Source organism: Hevea brasiliensis, chromosome 6, assembly GCF_030052815.1.
Source record: "Hevea brasiliensis isolate MT/VB/25A 57/8 chromosome 6, ASM3005281v1, whole genome shotgun sequence".
Classification (NCBI taxonomy): Eukaryota; Viridiplantae; Streptophyta; class Magnoliopsida; order Malpighiales; family Euphorbiaceae; genus Hevea; species Hevea brasiliensis.
In genome coordinates this window covers 108699725-108713295 of record NC_079498.1, presented here as the reverse complement: position 1 = coordinate 108713295, position 13571 = coordinate 108699725, and the positions used below count along the sequence as shown (strand labels likewise).

The 13571-nt window shown below is 34.6% G+C and overlaps 3 protein-coding genes across 3 annotated transcripts; 1 reads left to right on the top strand and 2 right to left on the bottom strand.

Annotated features, from left to right (window-relative positions):
* Positions 1 to 735: 735 nt before the first annotated feature.
* LOC110666584 (ubiquitin carboxyl-terminal hydrolase 24) lies at positions 736 to 7316 on the top strand. Its single transcript, XM_021827136.2, has 7 exons — positions 736 to 1157; positions 1690 to 2373; positions 2550 to 2734; positions 4383 to 4630; positions 5675 to 5820; positions 6140 to 6316; positions 6816 to 7316. The coding sequence occupies exons 1-7, from the start codon at positions 1143 to 1145 to the stop codon at positions 7002 to 7004; spliced, it is 1644 nt and encodes a 547-aa protein (XP_021682828.2). The 5' UTR covers positions 736 to 1142; the 3' UTR covers positions 7005 to 7316.
* Positions 7317 to 8972: 1656 nt separating this feature from the next.
* Positions 8973 to 10676, bottom strand: LOC110666585 (protein JINGUBANG). The gene has a single exon (XM_058149220.1). It carries the CDS (start codon positions 10668 to 10670, stop codon positions 9255 to 9257), a length of 1416 nt encoding a protein of 471 aa, XP_058005203.1. The 5' UTR covers positions 10671 to 10676; the 3' UTR covers positions 8973 to 9254.
* A 1883-nt stretch (positions 10677 to 12559) lies between these two features.
* Positions 12560 to 13535, bottom strand: LOC110666583 (protein EARLY RESPONSIVE TO DEHYDRATION 15). Its single transcript, XM_058149219.1, has 2 exons — positions 13214 to 13535; positions 12560 to 13031 (listed from the first exon to the last, which is right to left on the bottom strand). The coding sequence occupies exons 1-2, from the start codon at positions 13533 to 13535 to the stop codon at positions 12859 to 12861; spliced, it is 495 nt and encodes a 164-aa protein (XP_058005202.1). The 3' UTR covers positions 12560 to 12858.
* Positions 13536 to 13571: the final 36 nt, after the last annotated feature.

Sequence of the window (13571 nt, the reverse complement as noted above, 5' to 3'; positions counted from 1 at the left end):
TAAAAATTTTTCAATTAAAATAAAATAAGAAAAAAAAAGAGAAAATTTTAATAAATAAATACTTGACCATGATTAAAAAATTAGAGATGAAATTAATTTTTTTTTAAGAAATTAACAAAAAGTGTATAAACTTAATTTTGCTTATATATTCGTTTAGGATTTAGAGAAATAAAAATTCTAGTTCTATTACTTCCCTTTTTTAAAAATTATATAATAATTGATAATTAAAAATTATAAAAGAGAAAAAATTAAAATAGACGATATTAAAAATTTTATTGAGGATTTAAAGTAATAATAAAGTAATTGAAATAATATTAAAAATTTTAATAAGTATATAAAATAATAAAATAAAAAAATTGAGAGAGTATTGAAAATTAAAATGAGCGTAGGAAATAATTATTTAGAGAATTTGAAAAAAATTAAAAAAATTTTAAGAATTAAAAAAATATAAAGAGTAATTATGTAGAGAATTAATGATATATATAAATAAATTAAGAGTGATGTAATATATTTATTAAATTTTTTATATTTAAATTATCAATTTAATCTGATTCGAAATAATCGATTCAATCTAATTTAAAATCATATATTTTTAAAAAATATAAATTTAAATTAAATCACTAAAAGAAAATTTCAGTTCAATTTGAAATTAATTCTAATTTTAAGATTTTAATTTAATTTTAATCGAATCAATTCCGATACTATTCTGATTCAAAACCGGAACGTGGCCGCCCTACTCTCGCCTGCCCTTGTGTAAAGCAGTAAAAGGGTAAACCTAAAACCAGAGCAAGAAAAGGAGTATCTAGACGATCAGAGTCCAAGTCCTTTTACCCTTCTTCCGTTGGAAGTTAATCTACCTATGCTCGGTTGTGTCGTCGAGCTTCTTCTCTTTAAGCTCCAAAGGGAGGGTTTCCTCGCTAAATGCTCTATTTCTTCAGACCCATCAAAGTCTTCTTCCATTTCATGTCTTCAATCGACGCCTCTCTTTCCTCTGCTCCTTGTTGTTCAGAGAGGAAGTGGTCTCAAACCCTAACTTTTATCCATATCCTCTTTATAACTTTTCTTGTCTTTTTTGCTCCTTTCTCTTCGAGGTTTGGTTTTTATACGCGCAGTGGGTTCTACAGCTCTGGTGTTTACACAACATGAATAGCAGCAAGGTGATTTTGTCTTGGGGTTCAATTAACAAAAATTCGCAAATTTTGTTTTTTATTTTTCTATCACTTTTGTTTAGTATGTGAAAAGATGGATTTTTGGATGTGTTCATCCGTCTTAAGCTTGCTTCAAAGAGAAAATGTTCACATTAAGGGATTTAAATCAGCTCAGTAATAGGAAATTGGTGCTAGGGGAAGCATTAATAAGGATTTTTTTAGAAATGGGTATTTTTGCAGATGATCAATTTAGCATTATTTTTTGTTGCATAACCATTTCATTGTCCATCAGTACATGTTCATGTCTTGAGTTTGTTTCAGAGAGAAAATGTTCACATTTGGGGATTTAAATTAGGTCAGTAGTAGGAAATTGGTGCTAGGGCCTAGGGGAAGCATTGGTAAGGGTTTTCTTAGATTATGATCATCTTTGCAGATAATCAATATAGCATTATTTTCTGTTGCATAACCATTTCATTGTCCATCAGTACATTGGTATAGCTTTGAAGCTGGTGGCAGCTTATGATTTCCCCCACTCTACCAGGTACTAGTATTTGGATCATTCACTGAAGATGAAACCAGGTCATGGCTGCAAAAGCCATCATCTGAGAATGATGAAAAGCCCGTGGAAAAGAAAGAACTGCAATTTGGTTCTTTGAGTTTTGCAACTGGAATAACTTTCGGTGATTTTAATAGTGAATCAAGCAGGCAACTAGGTTCTGCAAATGGAAAAGCCAGTTTTCAGACTACAAATCCACTTAAGAAGGAAAAGGATGTGAAGATTGCACAAAAAGTGCATGATTTGCTTGTGGTGCAGGGAAGTCCAAAACAAAATGGAAGCATTGACAATTTCACCCATGGCAATACCCTCAATAATGGTGTGAAAGACTTCAAAATGGAGAGTGTAGATTTGACTTCTTTGCACTTATCCAAGAGGGAAGACAGTTCCAGAAATCAATCACAAAGCTCAAGCTTTGATGTCCTTGATTGTGAGGGTCTAAATGATGGGAATTCTGGGGATACTGACAATGATCCACTGGTACATGTGAAGAGGGAGGACTTTCAGAAGCCAACTGATGGGCCTGGTGCAGCAGTTAAAAGTTTACTACCTCGTGGTTTAATTAACCAGGGGAATTTATGCTTTCTTAATGCTTCTCTGCAGGCTCTCTTGTCCTGTTCCCCATTCGTTCAGCTTCTGCAGGATCTTAGAATTCGCAACATCCCAAAGGTGTGCCAATTTTGACATGTTCATGTTACTTCCATTTCTGCATTTTTAATGAGCCTATTTATCATCTCAATGCACAAAATAGCTAATAATACTACAAAAATTATTACACGGATATGCTATGAGAAAACTAATTATACGTACTGAAGCTATGCCTCTGTTGGACAATGATTTACTAGGTTGGCTTTCCGACATTAACCGCATTTGCAGAGTTTGTTTCTAACTTTGACATGCCAAGCAGTTCCAGCATGAAAAAGGACATTGCTATTGTTGAGAGTGGTAGGCCTTTTAGCCCAGCCATGTTTGAAGGCGTTCTTAAAAATTTTACTCCAGATATGCCAAATAGCATATCAGGACGACCAAGGTTTGTGCTTTTGCTTTGCCAGTGCTTTTTCAGTCTCTATAAAAATATTGCAGATGAGCCTAACTTCTGCAATCACAACATTTTTTCTGGCTGAAATCATCAATTAAGTTATGTGATGAATAGACATGGTCACATGGATGCAATTATGGTAGTTTTGGGTAGCGCTGCACAAAAATTAACCAAACTGAATTACTTCAATTCATTCTAAACCAAAAACAATTGTTTTGATACATGATTTGGATTGGTTTTAAAATATAATCAAACCAACTTTTTTATTTGGTTTTGCTTTTGGTTTTGGGACATGAAAAAATAATTGAAACTGAACCGAACCGTGAATGTACTAAAACTACTCCATTTTGAATTATATAAATATTTTTGTTATATTATTTTGCTCTTCTTCTACATGATCTAAAACTCTACATGCATAAAATGAAATTTTAAATTATTTCAAAAAAAAAAAAGAAATTCTACATAATTTGGTCCGTGATACATAAAATTAATATACATGTTCATGTTGTTATACTTAATAGAATGTTTTCAATTTTTTACTTTATGTTATAAACCTACCAAACTGAATTTTAATGATTTGGTTAAGATAAGTTTTAACTTTCTGTGATATGGTTATGGTTTATTCATTTACAAACTGACTGTATTGGTTTGATTTGAAATATCTTCCTCAAACTGACCAAATTGAACCATGAACAACTTTCATTTTGTGCACTTTGTTTTGTCTATGTTCTTATGAAGATTGTAAGAATGGAAATCATGCATTATGAATTAATGTGATGCAACTGTATATGCAATGATGGGTGGTGCTTTTTTCTAATATTAGGGCTTTCATCATTCCTGCTGTATTTTTATGTGCTAGTCTATTGTCTGTCCACTTCCTTTATGGTTTCCTAATAAGATATGATTGATTGTAGTATGACAATGAACAGCAAGAATTGTGAATTTTGCTTCGTGTAAGATTTTGTTAACACATGCGTAATCTAGAGATAGCTATGGATCATGGAAAAGATAACAAAAAAAAGCCAGTACTCCTAAACAGCCATGATGAAATTAGCTATTCTAACTAGAATGTGGAGTGATGGAACATACATAATACCTTGCCATAAGTAATAGAGCTTGTGCAGAGAAATATGGGCTAGAGCCTATTCGGATTATGCTAGGTCAACATTTGCTGGATTTGTACCTGGCATATATTTTCTGGGTTTGTATATTGCAGATGCATGCCCGGTCTTGATTTTGATTATTGCTATTCCTGAGGACAAAGGCTGTTAAAGCTAGGTTTCGGTTATGCCTAGAAATGGTTTACTAGGATTGGATGTGGTGTGATGAATTTTGATCCTTGCAACATGTACCCAGATTTATATATTTATTATAAGCTGTATGCATAATTAATTTTAGCTAAAATTATTTTGTTTATACAAAAATTGTTGTATATTATATTCTTGTGTGAGAATTTAAGGCCCTTGATGGGACAGAAGCAGCAAAAGCTACTGTTGATTTGATGATAAGGATAATAAATGTTAGTGGCATACCTGAAGATTTTCAGTCTTGATATTCTTGATATTTGTTGACATGGTGCATATGTACCATAACACTTGTAATGAATATGAGTACAGTTCTTTGAGACATTTTTTTGCAGGCAAGAGGATGCTCAGGAGTTTTTGAGTTTCATCATGGATCAAATGCATGATGAATTACTTGAATTTGAAGGACATTCTGCTAGTATTAATGGTGCCAAATCTACTCTAGTATCCTCAACAGAGGATGACGAATGGGAGACAGTTGGCCCAAAAAACAAATCTGCAGTAACTAGAACGCAAAGCTTCATTCCTTCAGAGCTAAGTGATATTTTTGGAGGACAGTTGAGAAGTGTTGTGAAAGCAAGAGGTATCTGAGTTGTTATCTTTTAATAGCTGTGATTGGAAGAATGTATGTTTTCAATTCGAAGAATCTATAGGATCGATTTAGTAGAAAACAAAACTACCTAGAATCATGTGTGGAATCCTATTCACATCCTGCATCAACAGATCTCTAGCCTCATTCAGAGGAACTTGAGAATTCCAAATCCCTACTTCCACGTATACTTTATAATTACTCAGAATTAGCCAACCAGTGACGAATCTGCTATTTAGCTGTCCTCGCAAAACACGTTCACTATTCAATATCTGCATGCTAGTTCCTTGGGTAGAGTCAAATTCACTATTGTGGCAATAGGGTGAAGAAATCAAGTTTTGCTCAGTGCAAAGCTCAACCAACTAAAAATCCACTTCAACAACCTGATGGTTATTCCCAAAACAACTGCAACCCACCAACAAATATAAAGCCTCCAACTCAACAAAGACCGATGTGCAAACTCCAATGTTTAGTGGAAATTCACCAAACCAAAATGTACCCTGCTTTCGTGATATCCTATAAATTCTGTACAAATTATAATTATAGGTTATAGGGTCAGGACTCAGGATCAACTTACATGTATAAGTTATAGTATTTTGCACAGTTCATTTTTCCTGTGATTCATATTTCTTGAAATTGACTGGTAGATTTTACTGCTCTGGTGATGTAGATCATGGATGCCAAATATATGAAAAAGTTATGGGACCTTGTAAAAAACTGTTTAACTTACACACGATAGAGTTGTGTTTGGTCATGCTATATCTTTTCATTTGTTTGACAGCTTAATGACTATCATGCTAAGGAGTAAACTAGTATTAGAATAGAAGCAACAACTACGTCTAAGGGAATTAATTTTGAAGAAACGGCAAGCATCAAAATGCTGTGTCCGTCCTGGTTTATATTTTGTTGGGCTTGTAATGTCCTGAATGTTAAGTTTTCTCTCCCCGCCCCCACCCCCCAATCAGTAGGAGTGTAATCCTGCATTTATCCATTCCGGCACCCTTTTTTATAGCTAGTATTTTCCTTTTTGTGGTGCAGGAAATAAAGCTTCTGCAACTGTTCAACCATTTCTATTGCTTCACCTAGATATTTATCCTGAAGCTGTTCATACTATTGAGGATGCACTTCATTTGTTCTCTGCACCAGAAAATCTTGAAGGGTATCGGACATCGGCAATTGGGAAGGTACCTGTTTGTTATGTTGGTGGCTATATTTAGTAACTGAAAGTGGTTAAATCTGGCTTGACTGAGGTTAGAAAGCTTACAAGACCTTTGACAAGATAGATTTGAACATTCCTTATATCCGCTAATAAGAAATATTTCACTGGAATTCCTTTCTTTGACCTGAGTATTAAGTTTTTATAAGTATCGTTTTTAATAAAGCACATCGATTTGTACCTACCATTCAGATGCAGCTTTTGAAGGAAGTTACTTATTTTTTTTAATAATATTATTATTTTAAATTGCTTTATGTCAAATATTGAAATGCATCAAACCTCTACAGGCTGGTGCAGTGACTGCAAGAAAATCTGTGAAGATACAGACACTTTCTAAGATATTGATTTTGCACTTGATGCGTTTTAGTTATGGAAGCCAAGGTAGCGCCAAGTTGCACAAGCCTGTGCACTTCCCTCTTGAATTCGTACTGGGCCGGGAACTGCTTGTTTCTCCATTGAATGAGGTAAGTCACCTTTACCTCCTTTTCTTCTATGCTAATTGTTCAATTTTTGGCTAATAGATGCATTATCTGGCTTAACTAAATATTACCTTTCTATTATTAATCTCTTTTGAATTGATTGTGGGAAACATGTAGATATTATTTGCCTCCTTAGCTTGCTAAATATCAAGTTCTTTGAGCTTTACTATGTTGGAGTTCTAGTTATTCTGTAGTTGGTTTGGTTTTTTGTTTTGGTTTGCTGTATTAGTCTAGTTGTTGCTTTATATTGTGTGGCTAAAAAGTTTTGATTCATGAATTTTGTTGGTTGAAAATTTAAATTGGCATTTTCATATTATTGTGGCATACCAAGAGTTTTCTTTTTTTAATGATTTGACAAGATAATAGTAATCATTTCTTTACTTCATCATCAACTATCAGGCATCAGGTCTCTCATGAGGCATCTTGCATCCCAAAATTAAATAATTACAAATGCTTTTTATTTTCTTCTGGTGTTGCATTTCAGAGCCGAAAATATGAACTTGTTGCTACGGTCACTCATCATGGGAGGGAGCCTTCAAAGGGTCATTATACTGCCGATGCCCGCTATCCCAATGGCCAATGGCTACATTTTGATGATGCATTTGTCACTGCAATTGGGACAAGCAAGGTGTTGCATGACCAGGCCTATGTCCTCTTCTACAAACAAGTATAGGGGGGTGATGGAAGGAATTTTGCTTGCACCATGTAAAATGTACAAACCTGTTGCAGGATTAGTGGATAAAATTATCTGGCCAGCTGGGCAGAGCAAGGAACTTGTCTGTCAGGATTTGAAGGTGCATTAACTGTCTTGTATCAAGTCCCAGCGCCATGTAGATTGTAGAAAGTATGCATGAAGGTTGGAAGTGCATAAAGTTTTATATCAACTGAGTTTTTTTTTTCAGCTTTACATCTAGGAATTCAACTGATCTGTAATTTTCTATGATAATCGCGAAAATATATGGGAATTTATTGCTGTTTGACATTAGATACTTGTTATTGTGAAAATCCTTTGGAGATTATAGTTAATATGAAAGCCAGGAGATGTGATATTTAAGGCTTAGTGGTGAGTTTGTTTAGCGGTCAATCGCGATGATAGGTTGATGATTATAACCATTCACTCTCTTCCCCTATGTTGAGTTGATTTTGATTTACATGGGAGGATTGGGTTTTTGATATTTATTAATGTAACTCATACGAGCAAGTGCTGCCAAGTTTTTGAATCAAACGAAGGCCTAGCTAGTTTTTTGTTGGCCGAAAATTTGAAGTGGTATTTTGATATTATAGCGGCACATTAACAGTTGTTACATTTGTGTATTTTACAATGTGGTCTTAAGTATCTAGTATTAGGCATCACGATACAATGCTTATTGGTTTTTTCTTTTTGGCGTTAGGGTTAGTGAGCCATATGCTATTCTCATGATTCGTGACGCATTCATAAGCTTTGGTTTAGAACTATCCAACTCTACGATAAACATTGTATAGGAAAAAACTGATCGTTTCAACTGGGATATGCGGTTCTAGTTTAATTCAATATAATTTTAGTTTGGTTCTTAGATATTTCAGTTTTGATTTAATTTTCTTCTTGATGCTTCGGATTCTAAACAGTCATGCAGTAGCTTTGGATTGTTGCTTTAGATAGTAGCTTCCTTCCTTTCACATGAATCAATGAGTCATTCTAAGAATTCTTTTTTCTTTTATGGGTTCTTTTGCCTTTGTGGTCTCATATGAACAGAAACATACAGTGCCGCTAAAGCTAGATTGGTGGTTGAACCAGGAGAAAGGTAACCGGTTGCGGATTCAGTAAGCTGAATGGTTGCTTTAAGATGGCTTAAAGAACTTCTCTTTCTGTTGTTTACTTCTTCAGCTTCTTTTATGGTTCTGTGTCAGTTCCATTGAAAACTGTTCTTTATTTAATAAAAGCAACAGAAGGGGTCAGGGAATGAAGAATTTCACACAATTTCTTGGTGAACATTTTTAGGTGGAATACTATAAATATAAAAATAATTGAATATGTCCTCAAGCATGGATTTAAATTCTCAGAAGATGTGTAAACATGAGAGAGAGAGAGAGAGAGAGAGAGAGAGAGGTTGTAAACAATTATCTGGGCATTTTTCAAGCCCCTTGGATTCCATTTGTTTCAGTGGAGAATAAGAATTTGAATATTAAAATCATGATTGATATGTGATTGAGGGATCCTTATTCCAATTTTGTTTGATTTGGTTGATCTAGAATAAAGGAATACAACAAACTAAACAGAATATAAGAAGACCAAAGCAAAATAATCCTTGTCTTCACCTAAACCAATTCATTGTCCTTTCTTTTCTTTCTGGTTGGTCAAGATTTTAAGGGAACTTAAGGACATCTCATTTGTGTTCTTTTCCTATATTGGTGGGGCAGTAGTGTCAGGTCCATATGAAGCAATGTCATGTTCTGAGGTTATTGTCCTCAAGCTCACCTTATTAAAGCTTAATTATGCCCTCGGCAAAATTTACATTCCAATTAACTCCACATTATGCTTTAACTTTTTTCTTAAGACCTTAACCAAAATTAGATTCAAATTAGAAAATTATAAAATGCTTTAAAAACACACTGTTTCATTGATTGCTCATCAATACAGTAATTACACTTGTTTAAAAAAAAAAAAAAAAAAAGAAATACACCACTCTGTTGACTGTATACCTCGAATTTCTTTTGCCTATACACCCAAATCTAACAACATAACAGAATGAAATCAATATGTGTCAAATCAAAAAAAAATCCAACTCCTTTCTTTAACTCTGCTGTTTGCCTATGCTCTTCACACTTGTATCTTAATCAACAAATCAACAACTGTGACACAACCTGAATAAAAGAACAAATTTGAAGCACTGAAAACACATAAAGAAGCAATCAGTGCTCCATCTCTCAAGCCTTGAAAACCTTACTAAAACAAGGTGATGGATTTTTCCTCTGTACTCTGCATTGTAGAGGTGTCCTGTATCTTGTTGGAATGCTTGGGCACCCACCACACCCTAACACTCTTGTCAAGGCCACCACTATAGAGCAAGAATCCTCCACCAATACTATTAGGTGATGCTTGCAAACACTTGACAGGACCTTCATGACCACTTATGACCCCAAATTTACAAAGCTTACCATAAGCCTCTCTCTTCCATATACTAATGCTCTTATCAGCTGATCCACTGCACAAAAACTCCCCCATTAAACACATACACAATACTGCCATTGGATGTGCCTTTGTCTCTGACACCAACTTCCAAGTTACAAAATCTCCACTCCCTTCCCACCCCATCACAAACCCATCTGAGCCCCCTCCATACACCCATCTCCCATCTTCTGAAACTACAACTGAATTAAGAGAAACATCCTTATGACCCTCCAAAATTCCCTTCAAAGAATGAGAACTCTTTCCCTCTTTTCCCCAAGCCTTTATTTTCCCATCTGCTGATGCTGAATAAACTATCCCTTTACAAGCCACTAAGCCATTTATAGCATCATCATGAGCCTTAATTGACTCCAGGCACTTCAAATCTGATATCCTCCACACCTTAAGGGTCTTATCCCAAGAACCAGAATAAATAAAACCATTATAAACTGTTAAACAAGATATACTATCCGCATGCTCAATCCATAATTTCTTATGATGCCGCCTAGTTTGCACGTAATTACTCTGCTTCATGAACTTCCCTAAATAGTCCTTTGTAGTAGGGAGTGTGTCAAGAAGCCTAAACACATTCTCTGAGCTTCTTGATACCTTCCATACTCTGATCCTACTATCTTGATGGGCAGTAAAAACGTTATTCCCAACTGTTACTAACGCCTTTACAGAGCCATCCCCTTGTCCAAACTTTGTGAAGAGCCTCAAATCAGGCTGTTGCCAAACTATAATATCCTTCCCTTGTGAAGCGCTCAAGACGAATTCACCACACAAAGCCAAGCAAGAAACTGGTCCTACATGATCAGAGAGTACTGCCAGCGACCGATGAGAGTAAGACCCAGATAAAGATTTGCTTGGATAATGATAATCGATATCTTGGATCTCAAAACGGAAGGATGTTGGTGGGCTATCATCACTAATCTCACTACAGGTGGTGGTGCTGCAGCTGCTAACGCTGAGACTGCTAGCAGTTGCAGATAGTAAAGGGGTTGAAGAAGTGGTCTGTGATATAGGAGGATTCATGGGATTAACCAAATAAGAGCAGGAGAATGTAGATTCTATGTTCATGAAAGGGTTAAGGAGAGGGAGGGATATAAACAGAGGAAGAAGCGATGGGTGCTTATATAAAAGAGAGACGGAGATTGGAACAACGGCTACCTTGAAAATTGTTAGTTTGATCATGAAAAAGTAGGTTATTAGAGGGACCACATTTTTCTTTTTTAATTTTGTTCCCTCTCTTTATTGTAAAGAATTATATAATAAAATCATGATTTAAATCTAATGAAATTAAACTGAAATTGAAATCATTAAAATTAATAGATTTTGATTTCAGATCAAAATAATTTTTATATTTAAAAAAAAAATAAAAATTATTATTATTTAATTTAATCAAAATCAAAATAAAAATAAAAATCAAACTAAAACCAAAACCTTTGAGAGAGTCAACGCTAACTCTCTAAACTTTGAACCCAAAACCATAAGTTGAGTCTTGAAATCAAACTAAAACGGCTTTTGACCAAATCAATCGTGATTATATGTAAAACTATTATATAAAATAACAATTTAATATGTATATAAAAAAATGACGCATTTAATACTGTTTTGATACATGAATAATGTTCTTATATAGAATTAAGAATTCATAATATCATTTCTCCTCCTTTATTTATTTATTATTATTATTATTACCTCTTTTTATTTAATGATGGATTGAGCTTGCTTTTGCCAATAATGGCATGACAGATCAAGGGAATGATGTGTTTGTAGGCACTCACGGGATATGATTGTATCAAATCCTTCTTCACAATGCAAGAAAATTACTCACCTAATTAACGACCCTTGTTAATTCTTTCCCACCTAAACCTTTAATCATATTTAGCATAGACATACTCATCAAAGATATTGTAAATTATTTACCTTTTATGTCGTACATATGTTATTTTTACTGCTGCTGCTGCTTCTTCTGATATCTATGGTGGGCTTATAAGCAAGCTTAGAGTAGCTACATAAAATACAGCAAATTCTACCGGAAACATTGGAATCCAGACATTCTTCCTTAAATACCTCATTTTGCACCAAACCTTTTGTCCCCATCTCTTCTTTAAATACCAGAAACATTGCCTTCGCTTTCTCTAGGGGGAAATATATATATATATATATATATATATATATATATATATATATATATATATATATATATATATATTTCTTTTCTACGATAACCTACCAATTAATTTTAGTCTGACTTAATTCAATACTTAAATGTATATTATTTATTTAATAAATTCGCATTCGAATACTCTGTTCTTCCAATTCTCCTATTAAAAGAAAAAAACAATTACCTAGAATATTGGAAATATATAAGTTTAATGTTATAGTGGAACACTTTATAACATATTAGTATCTTAATTACATATAAATCACAACAATCAGATTCCCGTTTCTTGCTATAAGGACATTGATTAAAAAATAAACGATATGTTTTAGCCAAGGGTAAAAACTCGCGTAGCTTTAATTTTATTAGTCAGAGAGCATGTATATCATAATTGACACCACTACCTCATCAACAAATTAATACTAATTTCTTAAAGAGTGGTCGGTCATTAATTAGCGTACTGCTCATATATAAAAAGAGAAAAGAAAATCAAGGGTAGGTACTAACTAGCTATTGTTTTATATTTTGATCTTTTAGGTTACTTAATGTTTGAGATACTTTTTGACTTTCTAAGAAGGGAGGCTAAGCCTGATTTTGATGAATAAAAGTGAAAAAAAGTTAAAATGAACAATATCGATCGCAAATATGTAAGAGAGGGAGACAAAAAATTCCATGGCCATGCGGATAAGCATTGTACGAAAGAAATTAATATAATGTTTGAAAATTGACTCATATTTGAATTATAGAGATGAAAGCCCACATACGGCCTGGCAACACATCTTATAAATCCAAATTATCCATCTTATAATAAGCCTTTGTCCCATAACACATGCCCAGCCCCATATGCTTGAGCTCTCTACTATGTACCGCAAGGCCCAGCTGGCCGAATGGGCTTTGAGGGTAGTCACCAACAAAATAAGGCAAATTCGATCATTCTTATTGCAATTTACAAACTAGTACAAAACAGACTAAAAAAAGCTAGTACAGAACAGAAACGACCGAACTGCAAACATGTCAATAACCCACCAACAACAAACGGATACAAAAGAGTTAAGAACCAAGTTATTGGGTTGCTGTATATGCACAAAAAGTGGCAATTAAGCTGAAACCAAAGCCTAATTGATACCTCCTCTACTAATGTAAATGTTAGAGATGTTGCTACACTGAACACAAAAGCAGTCCCAATGCTCCCTTATTAACCATGCATCATATCTTTCAACGTGGTTGGTGAATTTGGTGATTGCGTCGAGCCACACCCTTTGGGCTCCCGCAGTGGGCTGTCTTCATTTGGTACTTGCCTGGCTTCACCGGAGATTTCACACTCCTTTCTTTGGGTGATTTTGGTATGCTCAGTTCCTTGAGTACCCCGTTCACATCCATTTTAACGCCTGAATTCCATACAAGATAAACACAACCACCACAATCATCATATGCATCCAATTAAGCATCAGCAATCCTAATTCCTAAACTAAAATACAATTAATTCCACTAATTTATCAGTTTTCTTTGGATTATTTGATTCCAATTGCTATATTTAGAAAAATTAAAATATAGATCTTTCTAAACCTACCATTGAGAGGCTTCTTCTTCTCCTCTTTCTCTTCATTCAAAATGACCAGCTCCTCAAACTGAGCTACAAGATTACCAAACTCATCATCAAAACCGATGTCGAACTTCTCCGGCAACAATTCCTCAACGTCATCGTTACCACTAGCACTACCGTCAAAGCTCCCCTCTGGATGTTGGCTCAGCCAGTAGTCACGAAACCACGTCGAAGTTTTCACCAGCTCCCACCACTCCGGTGAAAAATCCTCCACTTGACGGTACACGGAAGGAATGAAGACCGGAGCATTCGGATTCAGTGTAGATCTCTGTCCCGCGACCAAAGCCATCGCTTTTTCAACAAGCAAGAGTAAGTTATCTGCGAC